Raw genomic sequence first — 19,679 nt, forward strand, 5'->3', positions numbered from 1 at the left:
CATGGAATGAGGTTTACCTATTTCAAAATAGCTTCGCTGTGCAGACATCCCCGAGTGATCTTGGCTAAGGCTGCACCTTCACTAGGGCTACATCTACACCAGCATTCCTCTGTTGAAAGAAGCATGCAAATGAAGGAAATTGAAAATGCAAATGAGGCACAGATGTACATAACTGGCACCTCATTTGAATATTTTTCTTTCGAAATAGCTTCTGGGATTAGCCAGGGAGTTCCTGGTTTAGTAAGGCAACCGCATGGGTCCCGGCAGCCAGTGTCACGCCTGCCCCTGGAAGTTCCCCAAGATGCTGGTGTGGAGTGAAGGATGCTGCTATTTTCCACCCAGGATCTCACAGGGAACATAGCACAGGAATGTCACATGCTTTTTTACAGTTTTTGGGGGGCGGGGTTTGGTGTTTTTGCTGGTACTCCAGTCCCAGCCATTGGATTGGCTGAGGGAGGCAGATGGTGGGGTGGAATCTGGCTGAGTATTGGTACCTCTTTTTTTACAAAAACGACACTGTTTTTCTGCCAGTGTCTGAAATGCCCATGTCTATGCACCCAGAAATATTAATATTCAGAGCATTAATATTTGCAGAAAAATTTGCTGACAGAATATTGGTTTTTTGAAAAAAAAATCTGGATCAGAAAATGTCTGCTTTTCAGGAACTTTTTTAAACTAAAAATCAAAAATGGTCCAGTTTTCAGCCAAATATTTTTCAGCGGGGGCCATTTCTGGCTGTAAAATTTCAGTCAAAACCTCCTGAAATAGCAACCAATTTTTGATTGTGAATAGCATAAAATCAAAAGCTTTGTATGTTTTTGACCAAAAATTGGAACTGTCCATAGCAAGAAAGCCCTTGTCCAACTAGCATTAAAATCACTGGCCTCTATATTTCGGAAGCCTGAAAGCTAGGACCCAGATCAGCTTCCATTGAAGCCTATGGCAAAATTCTTTCTGGCTTGAGTGGGAATTTTGCTCAAAGACAAACATACTGGTTGGATAAGAGTGCATGTGAATGTTTGAAAACTGACTGTTGTATATGCTGAAGAGAAAATTGTCAGAGGGGTAGCTGTGTTAGTCTATATCCACAAAAACAGCGAGAAGTCCTGTGATACCTCATAGACTAGCAGATATTTTGGAGCATAAGCTTTCGTGGGCAAAGACCCGCTACATCAGATACAGTGTGACATAGCAGGTCTTTGCTCATGACAGCTTATGCTCCAAAATATCTGTTAGTCTATAAGGTGCCACAGGACTTCTTGTTGTTTTTCCAAGAGAAAATGTGATTCAATCCATTACCGTATCATATAGATACTAAACCTAGATACCATATAGATCTATTTTATAATATAGGTAGTTAAATGGGTTTTGATATGATCATTTAATCTGTCAGACTGATCCCAGTCACACCTGTGTAAATCTGGCGTATCTCCATCAGGAGCAGGGCAGCTGCTCTGGAATTGCACTGGCGTAAGGAAGATCAGAATCTGGCCCGAAGCATGCCCATTTTCATGCCTGCCAAGAGGCAGCAGGCAGGCCTAGGGACAGAGTGGTGTATGCTCTATCAACAAGTACACATTATTAGTGAGGTACCACACCTACATCTATCTCTGCCTAACTGAATTTTCCACTTCATGCATCTGACAAAGTGGGCTCCCGCCCATGAAAGCTTATGCCCAATGGAATTTGTTAGCTTTTAAGGTGCCACAGGACTCCCCCTTTTTGCTGAAACTAACACCACTATCCCTCTGACACTTATGCCACCTTAAGATTTACAGTAGTTCAAAACCATATCCCATGTCAGACTGGTTGCAAAACTCAGCTGCTCAGAAGCCAGACTGCCTTCTTTTTAACAGAGGTGAGCTTCCTGGCTGCTGCTTAAAACCTCTTAGCATCTCTTTTGCCAGGAGGTGCCCCATCTGCTGGAAGTTCTTCTGCTCCAGAGCACGCAACCCACACGATGACCTAATACCCCAGTTGCTCCTACGTCTTCTCTGTATAATCAGCACCACTGCTCCAGTCCAGGGAGCTGAGCCAGCATTACTGCCCATACATCTTACAGGCACATTTCCCTGCCAGCAGAGAGCAAGATAAGCTCCAGTCTTGCCACCTTCAGCATAAAATGTATACTTGTTCTCTCCTTGGGCCTCCCCCGAAAAACAGGGTCTGGAGAAAGGGAAGCTGCAGCACTTACAGATGGGAGGATAATGAGAGAGAAGGTGTTAAAAACGGAGTTTGTTTAGTCTGGAGAAGACTGAGGGTCCATCTACGCTATGGGGAAGACTGACCCTGCTGCGGTCGATCTTCCAGGGTTCAATTTAGCGCGCCTATTGGGTAAGCAGCAAACCAAATTTACAGGGTGCCCTCGTTCAACCCTGGTATTCCTGTCCCTCACTGGGAACAAGGGAAGTCGACCTGAACTTTGGAAAAACTTCCTAACTGTCAGGGTGGTTCAACACCGGAATAAGTTGCCTAGGAAGGTTGTGGAATCCCCATCGTTGAGGATTTTTAAGAACTTGTTAGATAAAGACCTGTCAGGGATGATGTAGATCATAGTTCTCAACCAGGGCTGTACATACCTCAGGGGTACACAAAGATCTGCCAAGGGATACGCTCACTCATCTAGATATTTGCCTCGTTTTACACCAGCCTGTATAAAAAGCACCAGTGAAGTCAGGACAAGCTAAAATTTCATATCAACAATGACCTGCTCACGCTGGGCTACATGCTTTTGACTGAAATCTAAGTACAATACTTATGCTCCAATTGATTTGTTTTATAATTATATGGTAAAAATAAGAAAGGCAGCCAATTTTCAGTACTAGCGTGCTTTGACACGTCTGTATTTTTATGTATGATTTTGTCAATTTTAAGTGAGGTGAATCTTAGGGCTGCACAAGACAAACCAGACTTCTAAGAGGGGTACAATAGTCTGCAAAGGTTGGGAGCCATGAGTGCAGATCAGTTGTGCCCAAACTTTTCTTCTCCCCCTCCCTGTAACAGAATCTGTCCACACACACCCCTCCATAACTGCATGGTAGGCTCAGCAAGGGACCTTGACCTGAAGGCAAAGCTTGGGACAGAACAGAGGCTGAGGAAGTAGCTGGGGCAAGAGGAAGAGCTGACCTGGGGGCAGAGCAGGGCTGAGCATGGGGCCAGAGCAGGACTGGTTGGTGTTTCCTACTTGTCCCCTGCAGGGGCTGGCCTGGGCCCAACTAAGTGCCCCTCAAATATTCCTCCATGCCTCTCTGGTGGACATGCCCCGCAATTTGGGGATCACTTGTTTAGATAATACTGAAGCTTGGTCTACACTAAGCAAATAAGTCGATTGCAGATACGCAATTCTAGCTACAGCAATTGGGTAGCTAGAATTGACTTCTCTGCAATCGATTTACTTGGTCATCCACACAGAGGGAGATCGACAGAAGAAACTCTCCGGTCGACCTCCCTTGCTCCTATTGCAAAGAGTTCAGGGGTCGACTGCCAACCCCAGCTAGTTTGATTTCATGCATTTCTACCAGGCATGTGAAATCAAACTGAAATATCAACCCTGACTGGGTCGATCTTCCCAGAAGTGTAGACGTAGCCTTAACCCTGTCGTAAGTGCTGGATTTGATGATGTCTCAAGGTTCCACTCAGTCCTGTGATTCTATGAGGCTATGAATTGCATTTCAGCAGTGGAAAGCCAGGTAACACAGTGGCAAGGTTGCTGGTCTGACACTTGGAAGGACGTGACTCTTGTCCCAGCTCTTCCCATGAATTTGGCCAACTCCCTTCACTTCTGCACCTCTTGTCATCCTTTCTCTGATCTATTTGGAGCATAAGCTCTTCTGGCCGGAACTGTCTCTCTATCCCATGTCTGTCCCATGTGTTTGATGGCTGCCATCAGAATGGGGCCTGCAGACAGTGCTGTGAAGCATAATAGTGACTTATTAGTAATGTGGTGGGTCACCCTGAAGAAAACCAGTGAGAGACGTTGGAATGAGAAATCAGGTTACAGTTTTTCATTCGATACTTAATATTTGAAAGGCTTCTCCATGAAAATCCTCTTTTTAGAAAACAACATGACTTTTGTGAGCATGTTTTTGCTGAAGGCAGCAATAAATAAGGAGACTGGAGCTCAAGTGGCAAGTGGCCACTCTGGCCAAATCCTGCTGTTCTAACTATAGCATTTGGCATCCAGATACCAAGCAACCACAGTGAGTAAAAGTGGATGACCTCTATCCATTGCACTGTGCCTTAAAAAGAAAGGCAGATACTGAGCTATAGTTGCCCTCAATTCCTCGAACTAAACAGGTCCATGGAGATACCTGCTCTATACAGCACTGTAATTACCCAGGCAAGAGCAGAACCAAACAGAGTTGCAATTCAACATGCGAAAGAGGGTTGTGCTGTGCTTGTAGCTCCATTTTAAAACCCCACTTCTGTCTCTATTTCCATATGAATGCAGCTCTGCAGGAGCCATGGTGGGCTTTAGAGCTTCCTGAGGATTAAACCCACCTCTGTGTTAAGGCCACCTTTTGTTAGTCCCTTAAGTGGCTGCACAACAACCAGGCTTTACGTTCCAGAGTCAATGCGATACAATGACAGCATTGTCAATTACAGCAGAAAATTCCATTACAAACAGAATGGCATTCAGAGTCGATGCAGACGTTCGCATTGCATTCTGGGTGATCCATGGGGGTCTCCATTCTCTCCAAGACTGTGGTTGTACAGTTCCCCAAACCACTCGCATAAGTCACGCCAAAGCAGACAAATCAACAAACTCATCTTTCCCACCCCAATGGTTCGGCATGATGAGGGCTTAGAGCAAACGGCCAACGGCGCGAGGCCTGTGTTTATCTACGCAACTGCAGGGAACGAAAGAAAAAATAAAAAATTTCAAAAGGGAGAATAATGATTTCATTTTTCCCAGCTTGCAGCATCTTAATGAATTATGCTGAAGATGAAGAAATATAGTTACCTTAACATGACATAGCTTTGCTAAGCTAGCAGGCTGCTCAATGCCAGTTGGCTGGGTGGTTTAAACGTTTAATCGCTTGTCTTTCACAAGTGGAACCCTGGTTTGCATCCAGCCCTAGAACGCAAGCCTGATTAATGTCTGCGAATGTCCTGCCATTAAAATTACAAAGAACTGGTAGTTTAAGGCACCCATAGACACTTGTCTGCATCTCAGCCGCACTCCAGTGCATAGTTGGCACAAAGCGCATGGATGTTTGGTTAAAGGTGATCCAGAGATGTAATGAAGGAGGAGGCTTAGAAGCTTCAGGGTTCAGATCATTTTTTCCCATGCCAGTATAATAATTTAATTTTCATAGGTCCAATGTTGGACATCTTCCCAATTTGCTCTGAGCGAAAAGCCATTTGTGGCTGTAAATTGCCACTTGAGCTCCAGTCTCCTTATTTATTGCCGTCTTCAGCAAAAACATGCTCACAAAAGTCATGTTGTTTTCTAAAAAGAGGATTTTCACGGTGAAGACTTTCAAATATTAAGTACCAAATGAAAAACCGTAACCTGGCTTCTCATTCCAATGTCTCTCACTGGTTTTCTTTTGGGCAGCCCATGTGTTTCCCACTGAAGGAGGAGAAAACAGAACAGCTTTAACCTCCTTAGTCTGCACAAGTAAGAGCATGACCACAGGCCTCCCTCTGATGATCTGTGGAACTGGGGCTGCATAAGTTTGGAGGTGGCACTTCAAATCTGGAGCTGTAGAGCAATAGCTGGAGGGGCAAGCTCCTTTTGCAGATGAGGACATCTTCACTCTATGCTCACAGCCCAGCTGGGAGAGAGGATAGAACGGTATGGTCCTGGGAGCCAACAGGACCATGCAGCAAGGGGAACAAGAATTATACTTAGTATTTCTTCTCCATAGATCTTAAAGCACGTGGCAAAGGAGCATTGCTAAGCCCATTTTATGGATGGGGAGGCTGAGACTCAGAAGAATTAAGCAACTTGCCCAAACGCACATACTGAGGTCTCATGATTCCTAGTCCCCCTAATGGCACAAAATCTTCCATCTTCACCCACAAGGAGAACCTGGGTCTTTGCATGATACCAGCTCCCTTACTGCATTTGGGGTGCTTGTTTTATACTTCCACAGGAGAGCAGCATGTGCCCCAAGGGATTCTAGCATAGCATGGCTAATGTTTAGATTCCAACACAGCACAGCTAATGTTTAGAGAAGGCCCTGCTCCTGTACCCTCCTGCACGGAAGTCCCAATGCCATATCTGTGATATGTCCAGATCAGTGTCCATTTGCTGATATGGCCAGGAAGGGTTATGACAGCAGGCTAGGATCCAGCAGCAGGAGACATGGAGCTGGGAGGCTGACAACTCTGGGTGAAAAACAAATGGCTTGGGCCCGATTCTCCTCCCTGTGCTCGCGTTGAACAGCTCCGTCGATAGCCGCAGAGCAACCCCCTTTTGTGCCAGTGTGAACAACCCCAAAGCGTTTAACGCAATGGCTGTCATGCCCCTTTGTCTTTGCAAGTGGTGATAACGGTCCCGCTGACTCTCCCCCTTTCAGTCACATCAGCGTTACAGGGCGTTGTTCAGTGGAGTTACTCGAGATTTCCATGCCTTGTAAGAGACAGCAGAATCAGGGCCTTATCAGTTACAGATCCCTTCCCTACTGCTGCTCCCATTGGCTCCAGGGAACTTGCACAGACTGAGAACAACTCAGCAGTGATTCCCCACCAAACCACCATCAGAGGTGAGCTTTCTTATAGAATCCTAAGACTGGAAAGAACTTCCGGAAGTCATCTAGTTCTGTCCCCAGTATTCATGGGAGGACTATGTGTCATCTAGGCCAGTGTTTCTCAACCAGGGGTACACATACCCTTGAGGGCACACTGCGCTCTTCCGGGGGTACATCAGTTCATCAAAATATTTGCCTAGTTTTACAACAGGCTGCATAAAAACACTAGTAAAGTCAGAACAATCAAAAAGTTCATTCAGACAATGACTTGTTTCTACTGCTTCATATGCCTGATGCTGAAATGTAAGTGCAATATTTCTATTCCAACCCATGTATTTGATAATGAGAAGGTAGGAAGTCAGCAAGTTTTCAGGAGCAGTCTTCTGTGATGTTTTTGCCTGGTTTTTGTGAGTAAGTCGTTTTTAAGGGAGGTGTAACTTGGCAGTTTGCAAAATAGACCTGCCTCCTGCAAAGGGGACAGTAATCTGGACCAATTCAATGGCACTTGTTTGAAGACCTCAGATTACCTTAGGACCATGTTTCTCAACTGGTGGTACATGTACATTAGGGGTATGCAAGAGAAGTCTGGGGGTACTTAATTTTTTTTTAAAGAGGTAATTTATTTAAAATAAAAAGGTTGAGAAACCCTGATCTAGACCATCCCTGATGGGTGTTTGTCTAACCTGCTCTTCAAAATCTCCAATCTTCCACTCATGTTATAAGCAATGGGTATTATGGGCATGGAGGATGGCTTGTTCACTGTTGGATCTTGAGGGGAGGTGGTGGCAGCTGTTTGCTTACTATGGACGGAGCAGCCTACTATTTGTGCCAGATGGTTCTCTTTGACTATTGTCAGGATGCGCGGTAGACAGTGTGCCCCCGTTAGCTAGAAAACATTCTTCTGTCCATATTGAAAGGATAGTATCATAAACAAGCAATGTCATGGCCCTACAAGGCAGATAAATACCAGCTGCCGTGCCTTACTACTGGGGAAATCAGAGATAGAAAAGTCAAGACACCAGTCAAAGCCAATACAGAAAGTGGCTGTGACTGTGGCTGCTCAAGGTAGCGTACACAAGGAGCTGAGAGGCTTCAAGAAGAGCTGTAGCATTCGGGTTCTCCCCCAGAGCCCCACAGGCAGCTTCCTTATTGCAAACAGTAGAAATGTAACAAAAGAGTGAAGGTGTCATGTGTACCTGTTCCCTGACAAAGAAGTCAGACTTTATGATGCAGGAGGTCGCTTCAACCATCTTCTTAATTGGGTCGTGTGTTTTTGGAGAGTGACCCATTGGGGCTTTGTAAAGTCACGTACACTCCCTGCACACTCCATTGTGTCCTGGTTTGAAGCTGCGAGCATGACCCACCTTGATTTGCCTAGATTGGGCAGAAATGGGATCATTTTCACAGCTGGAGGCAAGGATCAGCCGCCAAATACCAACAAAGCAGCATGTCCCCTGTTAATGAGGGCTCAGGACAGCCTAAGGAGCAATTACCAATATGTGGTTCATGAGGGCTTATCCTCAGGGCCCAGGTTCAGAACTCCCCACTTAACACCCAGAAAACAAAGTCTGAGTTGGATCAGCCTCGTCTCTGGGAGCCTGAGAGAGAACTTCTACTTCTCTCACTCAGCTGCCTCTTTTATAGCTCAGGCCTATGCATCCTGTGTTCCACTCCAAGCAATCATGGTGGTATGCTCCAGCCTGTCCCTTAAAGGGTGGTACACTCTTTTACCTGCCCACTGGGGGATCCCACTGACATCAGTGGCAGTTTTGTCACTAATTTTACTGGGAGGAGGTTAGGGCTCCCAGTGGCGCTCATCTCAGGAGCAGCACGCACAAGCTGGCCCTTTATCATTGTCCTGTGGCAGCTTGTGAGATGAGCATCTCACTCCAGCAAAGGCCTTTGGTGCTCTCTAGACCGAATTTTAGCTGCTACAAGAGAGGGTGACTTCTTCGTCGGAACACAATGTTCCCTGACTGCAGCCTGAGCCTCCACCCCCCCACAGCCCCAACCCTCTGCCCCAGCCCTGAGCGCCTTCTCACCCCAAACCACACATCCCCAACCCCACCTGAGAAGCCACACCCTCAACCCGAGCTCTCACCCTTCCCACAACCCCAACCTTCTGTCCCAGCTCTGAGCTCTCTCTCACCCTCCCAACCACCTCATCCCCAACCCCACTCCAGAATCTACACCACCAGCTCTGAGCCTTCTGTCACCCCTCACAAAGCCCTCTTCCCCAATCCCACCCCAGTACCCAAACTCCCAGCCAGAGCTCTCGCTGCTCCCACACCCCACCCCTCTGCCCCAGCCAATTGGGTTTGTTTAGTCCAGAGAAGGGAAGACTGAGGTAGGACATGATAAAAAGTCTTCTAGTAAAAGGTTGTTATAAAGATGACGGAGATAAATTGTTCTCCTTGATCAATGAAGATAGGACAATAGGTAATGGGCTTAAACTGCACCCAGGGAGACTCAGGTTACACGCACAAAAAATGTTTTTATCAGGATAAGTATCGCAGAGGTAGCCGTGTTAGTCTGCATCTTCAAGAACAACAAGAAGTCCTGTAGCACCTTACAGACTAACAGATATTTTGGAGCATAAGCTTTTGTGGGCAAAGACCCACTTCATCAGATGCACAATTGGGGGGGGTGGGTTCGTCAGTTCAATAGTTCTCTGAAACTCCCTACACACACACTCACGCATCTGAAGAAGCGGGTCTTTGCCCATGAAAGCTGATGCTCCAAAATATCTGTTAGTCTATAAGGTGCCACAGGACTTCTTCTTGTTCTCATCAGGATAGTTAAACACTGGAACAAATTTCCTAGGGAGCTGTGGAATCACCAACACTGGGCAGTTTTAAGATTAGATTAGACAAACACCTGTTATGGATCATCTGGATCAGAGTGTCTCAAAACTCTGGGTCAGGACTCCAAAGTGGGTCATCATGACTTTTTTAATGGGGTCTCCAGGGCTGGCTTAGACTTGCTCAGGCCCAGGGCAGAAGCTAAAGCCCAAAAGGGGGCTCAGGTTTCAGGTTTCACCCCACAACCTGCCCCCCGCCCCTCCCACCACCATCCACCAACGCCCACCAGCATCTCCCACCACCCAACCAGTCAGTTCTCACCAGGGGCCAACCAGGAAGAGGAGTGGGCTGGGTGGGTCGGGGCCAGGTTTTGGACTAAGGGCGTTTGCATCCAGCTTCCGAGCGTGTGAGATTCTTGGCTTTGTGGTGTCTGGTTCCTGTGCCGTATGTTTCGCTGTCCTGCCCTCTCTGTCATACTTAATAAATCCGAGTAGCGTATCTTGTAGTTGCTCCTACCGTTGTTGTCCCAGTAGGTTTTCTGCCCACACTGGAAAGAAATGCAGAACTCGATGGCTCCCATTTTGCCCCCCCATCTGCATGAGGCAGTGGGGATTGGGCTTTGGCCTTGGTCCCCCATCCTGGGGCATGGGGTGAGGGCAGGCTCAGGCTTTAATCCCCCTCATGGACTCATATAGTAATCTTTGGTGCCTGAAGAGCACTGATATGCAATGAAGTTTGAAACTCCCTGGTCTAGCTAATAGGGGACAGCACCAGGTGATGTACTGAGGTCTTTCACAGCTCTACATTTCTCTGATTCTCTGCTCTGCCAATCAGACCTCAACATTTTGTACTGTGAGGACCCAGCTAATGGTGGGGCAGCTTTCCAACAGCCCTGCATAATGGACCAGCCTTTCAGCTGGCTTAAATGGCAGAGCTCCATTGGTTTCAACGGACCCAATGCAGTGTATCCATTTGCAACACTGCTGCCGGCTCCAGCGAGTTCTGGTCTGGGCTAGCCAAATGAAAGAGACTGTCTAAGAATGTGCATTTATTGCTCAGCTTGTGTACTTGTCTGTCATTGTAGTAAGTGCTGAGTTGACAGTGGCATGGTTGGAGGGAAAGTCCTTAGACACAGCCAGGCGGTTAGGGGAGAGGCCCTGTTGGGCAGGTTCCCAAGCCGACATGCCAGGTTATTAACAAAAAAAGAGTGTGTAACTGCTATTGAAACATAATGTTATGGCTATAAAAAGAGTCAACCTAGTCCAGGGGAGCCGTGTTTTCATTTTACTTCTGTCTGGGCGTATTAAATGATGAACAGTAAAATTTACCAAAGGGCCACGTCACCCCTCACCCAGTCACCCACTCACTTGCACAGCCCCTTGACTCTGCTTCCTCTGAACACTTCCAAGAGGATTGGCTGGGCCACATGAAATACCATATTCCATTCCCAACCTTTCCTGTATCAGATGGCATAGAATTTTCAAGTTCACTCGAAGATTCTCCTTTCACCCTAGGATCACATTGGTGTGACTCTGTGGGGTTACACTGGTGTGAGGGGAGGGATTGTGCCCATTAAATCTGTCATTCATACAAGAGGTACCAAATGCACAGACTTTCTTAGAATCAGAGAATCCTAGGGCTGGAAGGGGCCTCAGGAGGTCATCAACTCCATCTGCCTGCCCAAAGCAGGATCAACCCCAAGTAAATCCTCCCAGCTATCGGAGCACAAGAGAGCTCCTGTCTGGGAGGGGAAGCTCCTTTTAGTCAAGAGGCTCATGAGTTCTGCATGAAGATCAGCTCTTCCATTCAGGTGGCTGAAGATATTGCACTGAGCAGCTGTTTCCCCCTCCACATATCCAAAACATCTCAGGGCTTACCTTACCTCTACCTCCAACTCGTGAAATAGAATGTAGTAATAATACCTTACGTTTGTCTTGCCCTGCTCATCCTGAAGTGCTTTACAACTTACAAGCTACTATAGCTGCAAGGTTTGCTCTCCCTCCACCCTCCTGGGCAGCAACCCCACTGTTTAGGAGAGGGATTGAAGAAAAATACTGTATCCAATGGAAAAGCATTCTAGGTAAGCAGGCTAATAGAATTCAGCTGAGGTTCACTTTCCTATGAAGCATGCTATGGAATCTCTCAGGACCATCTAATTAATGTTAATCAGAAATCAATGGAGTGAGTTGAGTGGCGATGCACTGGGATAAATCCAGATTAACCAGTTATGGACCAGATCCTACTCTCATTGAAATCAGTGGGTTCATTTCCACTGACTACTGACCTTATATTCATGTGTATTTCAACGGTCACACATTCACAGAGAATCCCTCGTCCTCTGGGCCTTTTCAATCTTTGTTGTGTCCCTAGGCTGTGGATTCAAGCCAGACCAATCTTCACTTGTCCAAGAAGGCACAAACAAGCGGGGGTTTAGACTCTGATCAGGGTCACACCCTCACCAGCTAACATTATTCCGTGTGTGTTAAGCAGCATTGTGTTTCAAGCGCAGTTGTCAATAAGAAGTAACAAACAACATCTGGTACAGAAATCCAGGAGCTGATCTGACGGCCATGTGTTTATGGAGGGCTTCAGAGGCAAAGTACAGAAAAAGCTATGAATGAGAGCTGTTAAAACAACCTGGGTTCTTGGCATGTTGTGTCTTAACTCCCCCCGTCAGTGCTGACTTCTCCACGTGCACCAAAGTCTTAGTGCTTAACAGCCCCTTGGGCTTTTCGTGGGTTGCAGCAATTACACAAGAATGGAATAATTTCCATTTGCCCTTGTCAACAGCACTTCACCTTGGGAGGATCTCAAAGCATGTTAATGAGGTCTCACGATCTGCTCCCCCAGACATGGGGGTGTTCATGTAAAGTGAAATCTCCTTAGCTGGAGCACTGCTATGGACAGCCCCATACCCAGGAGCATTCCCAGCTTATGGCCTGACCCTCTACCCTGGGCGCTCACTAGGAATTTTGCCCCTGATTTCAGTGGAAGCTGGATCAGGCCTTATGGGCCTCAAAAAAAAACCTGCCAAGATGACTGCAAGGCTCATGGTAAAATAATAGTCCCTGGCTTCTCCAGCCCAGTTACACTGATGCCCAACGGGCCCTGTTTCCCTCTACCTTAACAAAGTGCCTGTGGCCTCCGTAACATTCTTGCTGAGTGTGTGGCCTCAGCGAGATCCCCGGACAGTGAGTTCCACAGGTTAATTGCACACTGTGCACACATCACGCCCTTTCATCAGACTTTACTGTGTTGACTTCTAGTTTCACTGGGCGCCCCGTTGTTTTTGTGGACTCAAGAAGGCTAAGTCAGTGCTCCCCATTGACCTCTAGACCAGACAGGAGCAGTAGAAGTACCCTAAAATTTAGCAGGGGAGACAGGTGCTCTAGCTCCCCTATAACACCCCATCTCCTCAAGGCCCTGATCTCAGGCCAGCAATTCCCCACGTGGCCCATTCTTCGCAAGCCCCCTCCCCAGCATCCTTTCACCAAGATTCTGCCCCCTCTGTTCATTCATCTCTACCCTCCTTCTGTTGTTCACACTTACAGCTGATGCCCTGCCAAACATTATTTTATTACAGTAGTATCTAGAAGGCCTGGTGGAATTCCAGGCCCCACTGTGCTAGACGTTCTGTAGACACACAGAGTGAGAGAATCCTAGGGCTGGAAGAGACCACAGGCGGTCATGAAGTCCAGCCTCCTGCTCAAAGCAGGATCAATCCCAACTAAATCATCCCGGCCAGGGCTTTGTCAAGCAGGAACTTAAAAATTTTTAGGGATGGAGATTCCACCACCTCTCTAGGCAACGCATTCCAGTACTTCCTCACCCTCCTGGTGAAATGGTTTTCCTAATATTCAACCTACACCTCCCCCACTGCAACTTGAGGCCGTTGCTCCTTGTTCTGCCATCTGTCACCACTGAAAACAGCCTCTCTCCATCCTCTTTGCAATCCCCCTTTAGGAAGTTGAAGGTTGCTCCTCCCTCACTCTTTTCTTCTGTGGACTAAATAAGCCTAAATCCCTCAGCCGCCCCTCATAAGTCATGTGCTCCAGCTGCCTAATCATTTTTGTTGCCCTCCACTGTACTCCAATGTGTCCACATCCTTTTTGTAACAACAGGCCCAGAACTGGACACAATATTCCAGATGTGGCTTCACCAGTGTCAAATAAAGGGGAATACTCACTTCCCTAGATCTGCTGCCAATGCCTCTCCTAATGCAGCCCAATATGCCATTAGCCTTCTTGGCTACAAGGGCACATTGTTGACTTATGTCCACCTTCTCATCCACTGGATGTCCCTGGCCTGTACCTTACAATGTAACTAGACGAGATAAAGGGAACCAGGGAGGAAGTAATTTGCACGGTCACCCTGCAGTTCTGTGATAAAGCAGACCATGCAACCCAGACCTGCTAACTTTCAATCTAGCACCTTGTCACTGAACCACTCTGCCTCTTCCATTTCATATTCCTCTTTCACAGCAGATTTTATTTATCGTCTTGCTATTCTGAACTGCCCTGAACTGCATTACCTCTCCCTGCCACGGGAATCATTCCATATCTTGTATTGCTTTTCACTGAACCGTGCCTAGGTTTGCTATGTGTTCCGGAAAAGTTTTGTGCCAGGACAGATTAACATTCTGATGCCATGCAATGGTTAGCTACAAAGGCGTTAGCAATACTGTGATGACAATGCACAGGGATATGTGATCTTGTCAGTTCTAATAAGTTACAGTAGTTTGGCCTGAATCTATCCCAATGGGAAGATGACTAGAGAAACCCAAAGCACTGCAGGAAGTAATGCTGGATTTTCATTCCTTGTTGCTTTCCTCCTTGAGTCTAGTAGGCATCCTTCAGTCTGCATAGACTATGGATCGCGCCCTTTAAAGTTTCAGTTGAGGACTTCATTTACAGCATCTATTGTGACTATGAAGACCCACACGAGAGTGACAGTCCTTGCTGCATCTCTTGCAGATGTAGTGGGTGTCTGGCAAGTCCTTATTGTGCTTTCTGTGCGCTCGCTTCTCCTCTGCTAGCTGCCTGATCCTCATCTCGCCCTTCTGAAGTCTACAGTGATCCAATGTTTTGGTATGGTGTTAAGGGCACCAGGCAGGTGTCACCTCTCAAAGTGGGACTGCAGTTGTGATTGTGGCCACCTGTGGTCATTATGAATCTGGTGGCACTTTCTGTAACAGCCTGGATGTGGACGCTGGTCTAACTTCATTGTGGGGAATTGCGTTCTGCACCCCTGCTACCCTCATATCTAATGAATATGCTGGTCCACATCTTGCCTTAAGCAGCTATGTTCTGGGTATTTCTCGTCCCAGCAGAGAGGTGGTGTTACCACACTGTGCGTATGAGGACCTGAGAGGCTAAGTGACACAGCAGATCATCCCTACTAGAACCAGGCACTCAGCCTCCTTCCTTCACATGGAATCAATCTAGCTATGGTGCTTGTATGGCATTGATGCTGGGTGACCTGGATATCACTCTAGTGCCTTTAACCACCCGACCGTCCTTCTCGGGAGAGGGGCTCAGGGCCTCCAATGCACTGTACCCCACATACAGCAACCTCTCTGTGCTGACTGGGATCCTTGCAGGGAGGAGGTGGAGTTAGGGGGGCTGGAGAGGGAAGAAGTGGGCCAGGCAGAGAATGAACAGAGGATGCCCATTGTCTACATTCTAACCCCATGGATCTAAGACCTAATGTTAATAAACTGCCTGGTTTGATCATGGATCCCACTGCAGAGCCTCAAGAGCTCTCAGTAATAGCTGACGGCAAAGCTCCACCAGTGCCATGTTGAGGGGCAGGGAGAAGGGGACAGAACTGATGCCGAGGCACAAGCTTCATGCAGACCCCAGGCCAGTTTTCCACAGGAAAGCAAAGTCTGCTATGCCAGGAGAGGGTGATTCAGGAAAATCTCAGCTAGGAAATTCCTGTGTAGAGTTCCGCCCAAGGAATCAAGGAATCCCTACAGCTTTTAACCTGGCAGGGAACAATCTAAGCCACCGATTTCAGTGGTAGTAATGGTAGCAGAATCTGATCAACATAAGTGAACCTACCGTGTGTGTATGTGTATGTGTGTGTATATATATATATATATATATATATACACACACTCAATGGCAGCACAGGCTGGTAGACTGTAGTCTGAGTGTAGACATGCTGTATACATGGTAGATTGTAGTCTGACTGTATACATACATATATATATATATATATATATGTAAAAATGAGCACCATGTATGTATACATATATATATATAAAATGAGCACCGGTATATACAGCGTGTCCACACTCAGACTACAACCTACCAGCCTGCGCTGCCACTGAATCATTTTCGATGCACTTGGCTAGAGCGAGATCTAAGTTGCTTTTGGAGCTTGTTCGCTGCCCAACAGCTGAAAGCAGACTAGTGAACAGGTGCAGAAGCTGGAGTAGCCTCTGTCTAGCTGCGTAGAAGAGAGACCTCTACTGGTCGAAGAGAGGAGACAAGTATCAGAGAGGTTGTTGAGTTAGTCTGTATCTTCCAAAACAACAAGAGGTCCTGTGGCACCTTATAGACTAACAGATATTTTGGTACATAAGCTTTTGTGGGCAAAAACCCGCTTCATCAGATGAAGCGGGTCTTTGCCCACGAAAGCTTATGTTCTAAAATATCTGTTAGTCTATAAGGTGCCACAGGACCTCTTGTTGTTTGTGAAGAGAGATCATCCTGCCTTTCTTTTAGCCCATCAGCTAAGAGCTCCTGCATTTACCCAGAGATCTCCAGCTAGCCTGGCCCCTCCATCTTCCCCACCCTGGCAAGTCACTGCTGCTTGGGACAGCTCTCAGCTGCCTTAGCACAGATCTCAGAGACTTGCTAGGAGCCTTGCAAAACCAACTGTGTAAGGGTATGTCTATACTTACTGGGAGATTGACCCATTCAGGGTTGATCTCCCCATTCAGGGTCGGTCATTCAGGGTCGATCTTCCAGAGTTTGATTTTGCACATCTGGCAAAGACGTACAAAATCAATCTCTCTGGAGCTGGCAGTCAACTCCCTGCCTGTACTCCTCCTCTCACAAGGAGTAAGGGAAGTTGTTGGGAGAAACGCTCCCATCAACCTCCCTCAGTGAGGACAGACATTACAGTTGACTGCAGATACGCTGATTCAAACTACAGCAGTTGCACAGCGAGAATTGCATATCTGCAGTCACCTGTGAGATCTAATGTAGACCAAGCCTAAGGCACATGTAAAGTGGCCCAGAACACTGGCTGATCTGAGTAACAGCCACTCACACACCTCAGACGAAGATTGAGCCCTAACACTTTTATAGGCTGGGAAATAGTATGAAGAAGAAGCAGAGGAAGCCATAAACTTTGGCCCGCAAAACTCTCTGTGTTCGTTTCAATATGGTACGTTGCATTATCAGTCATTTACATGTGGGGATGTTATTGCAGTCACAGGTAAGATGTTTTCTGACAGAAAATATCCGTGAATGAAACAATCTCCTCACTCCTTAACTTGAAACAAGCCCTACCAGCAATGTAGCCCGTCTCACTGAAACTCAGAGGTAAAGTGAGGTGCAGCGGGGACTGAAGTGTGGAGCTTTCATATGTCAGAGGAACATCTCTGAACTGCAACATGTCAAAGCAAGTCCTGCATCGTGGCCAGCAGAGAGATGCCCACCCTGATGTCCCACCACAAAATGACCTTCCTCAAGGGTTTAAGAAGAAGACACCCGCAAGGCTTGGTGTAGAAAGTGAACAAAGAAGAAAGGTGAAGACATGCAAACTTGAGAAAGAATTCCACCATGCCCTGGTTCCTAGATTACGTGATTAATAGTAAAGAACAGAGAAGCAATTGACCAGGCAGAACTATTGCTCTGAGAAAATATCTCCTTGTGAGACCAGGTGGTGGATAGGAAGTTCTGCAAGGTCATTATTAGACTCTTATATGTACCTGGGTGGTACCAAACTCATCATTCACAACTGATTTCAGTGGTGTTACCCCAGGGAGGAATTTGGCCAAGGGTTTTTACAGGATATTTGCCAGTCAGTGGAAATGGGCAGCTCATACCTGTTACTGAGAGGCAAGAGCAAGGTAGGGATTGCCAGACTGGGTTGGTTCTGAGGTCTAGCTAGACCAGATCCTGCTTGCAACAAGGGCCAGCCAGTGAGGTGACAGAGACAAGCTCAAGAAACCCCACAGTGGGCAGAGGTGGGAGACTGCCTCTCATGAGCATCGTAAGAAGCCTGGGGCTTCCAATCCCTTCCCAAACTCCTTGTTTAGCATCATCTCTCACAGTGCAAGGAATGGACTCTCTTAGCTGCTAGTGATACTTTAGCTGCTGATTCACTCTGCCAGTAAGTGGAGTGATACTCAGTTACCTGGGTTTGCCTTGGAAAACTGTTCTTACAGCCCTCTCCCTGCCCTGAGAGGAAGATGCAGGTGTGGAGGCTCTTCAGCATAAACAGGTAGAGTTACTGGGAGGAGAGCTATCGGAGCTGCTTGCTGGTGGACCAGAAGCACGTGGATTCTGCAAATGAGACCTTCTGGTAAAGGAACCTCAGTTGCTTGCTGCACTTAATGAGAGCCTGGTAACAGCTCCCTTAAGAGGGAAACAGAACAGACTACATCCACTTGAGTTTTCCGTGCAAATGCTCCTCTCTCTTTATTAACAGCTCTTTGCACTAAGTTAGCACTTCAGATATGATCACTGATGCCTGCGTGCAAGGCATTTTACAGACAAGTCTGACGGGCTTTCTAAGCACAGTAGAGACTGTAATGACCTATACCTGCAATAGCAGACACCACAGAGTCATTGCCCCCATTTCACAGATGGGGAAAAATAGAGGCTAAGAGACTTGCCCAAGACCACATGCAGAAAGCCCGCAGCAGTGCTGAGAACAGAGGTCAGGTCTCCTGTAGTCTAGCAAAGCCAAAGAATCAGGAGACCATCTCTTTTTATCCTTAAATATAAGGACAAGCCGCCTAGCTTTGATCCACTTATCTGTCTGCTCTGAGTTCCTTAACTGCCAACTTGCAACAGGCAGGGCTGGTGTGGCACTGCTTCTTTCTCTTTGGAACACCACTTGTGCAAAAGATGACTGCTTAAAACCCATAACTCCCTGCAACTGGGCAAGACACATTCCTGGCACTGCACACTATCACCTCGTGAGGGATGTCCGGTGTGTTTGAGCATCAGTCTTTAAAGCAAAGCTGTCTCTAGCAACTGAGCTGATACCGGCTCTGATCTCAGCCACACCAACCTAAAGCAGCAATAGAGCTGGTGAAGTTACACAGGTGGGACCCAGATTAGTGTCTGACTCTTGTTTTCATAACTGCTATCCACTGTTGTCAGCATAAGGGAGACCACATGCTAGTAAATACATGCGTCTCTGCACTTATTCCTGCCAAATGCAGCCTTTCCTAAGCATCACTCATTATCCATTAGGGTCATTCCTTCCAGACACAGACTCGCGTGGTGAAAAATCCCCTCCCAGCAGACAGCTGTACAGCCCTAGTCCTCACCATTCCATTCCTCCCTTCCCAGCCGTCTCATCCTTAATCACTCCTTGATATCTTTTTTTTTTTTTTTCATTCCCTCTTTACTTACGAGCTCTGGCTTCAATCTCAGAGGCAATAAAAAGCAGCAAAAATCCCAGGCAGCAGGAAAGCTCTCTGATTTCAGGAATCATTCTTCCTTTCGGGGGGAAAACCCCAAACCCCCAAACACTTTCCCTGCAGAGAGTTTAAAAAGAACTCAGGATCCAAAAAGCAACTTGAGAGCAGCAGCCAGCGGCCACAGAGTCAGCCTAGGAGACACACGCAGGACACAGCTAATTCCTTCTTTACACCGAGCTCCCAGAAGCAGTTTGTTTTAGTCTCATCAAAGGCGCCTCCTTTTGGGGAAAGAGAGGAACTTGGTTAGTTCTTACTTAAAAAAAAATCAGCCTTTTTTTTTTAATTTTCCCACTTTTTTAAGTTTTGTGGAATTCCTGTTTCTTGGCTGTATAAGGGGAGGGACGACAGGGAGGGGGATTTGGAAAGAGTTGAAACATTTTAACCCCTCCCTTTCTGCAGCCTTCCCAGGGATATATTCCCCCCACCCCCACCCCTGGGTCATGGTGAATAACATTCCTAGGATATTAAAGTCTGCTATCCTACAGTAAAGAAATTTCAGGACCAGACTCC

At 46.9% G+C, this 19,679-nt stretch overlaps 1 protein-coding gene across 1 annotated transcript in view; it reads right to left on the reverse strand.

Annotated features, from left to right (window-relative positions):
• Positions 1-19,294, reverse strand: part of CHRDL2 (chordin like 2) — a 73,208-nt gene extending 53,914 nt beyond the window's left edge. The window contains exon 1 of the mRNA XM_074981016.1: positions 19,102-19,294. Within this exon, the coding sequence (XP_074837117.1) occupies positions 19,102-19,183 (82 nt within the window). The 5' untranslated portion in view covers positions 19,184-19,294. The remainder of the gene's footprint in view (positions 1-19,101) is intronic.
• Between the last annotated feature and the right edge of the window lie 385 nt (positions 19,295-19,679).

The sequence above is a fragment of the Carettochelys insculpta genome, chromosome 1 (assembly GCF_033958435.1).
Source record: "Carettochelys insculpta isolate YL-2023 chromosome 1, ASM3395843v1, whole genome shotgun sequence".
Lineage (NCBI taxonomy): Eukaryota > Metazoa > Chordata > Testudines > Carettochelyidae > Carettochelys > Carettochelys insculpta.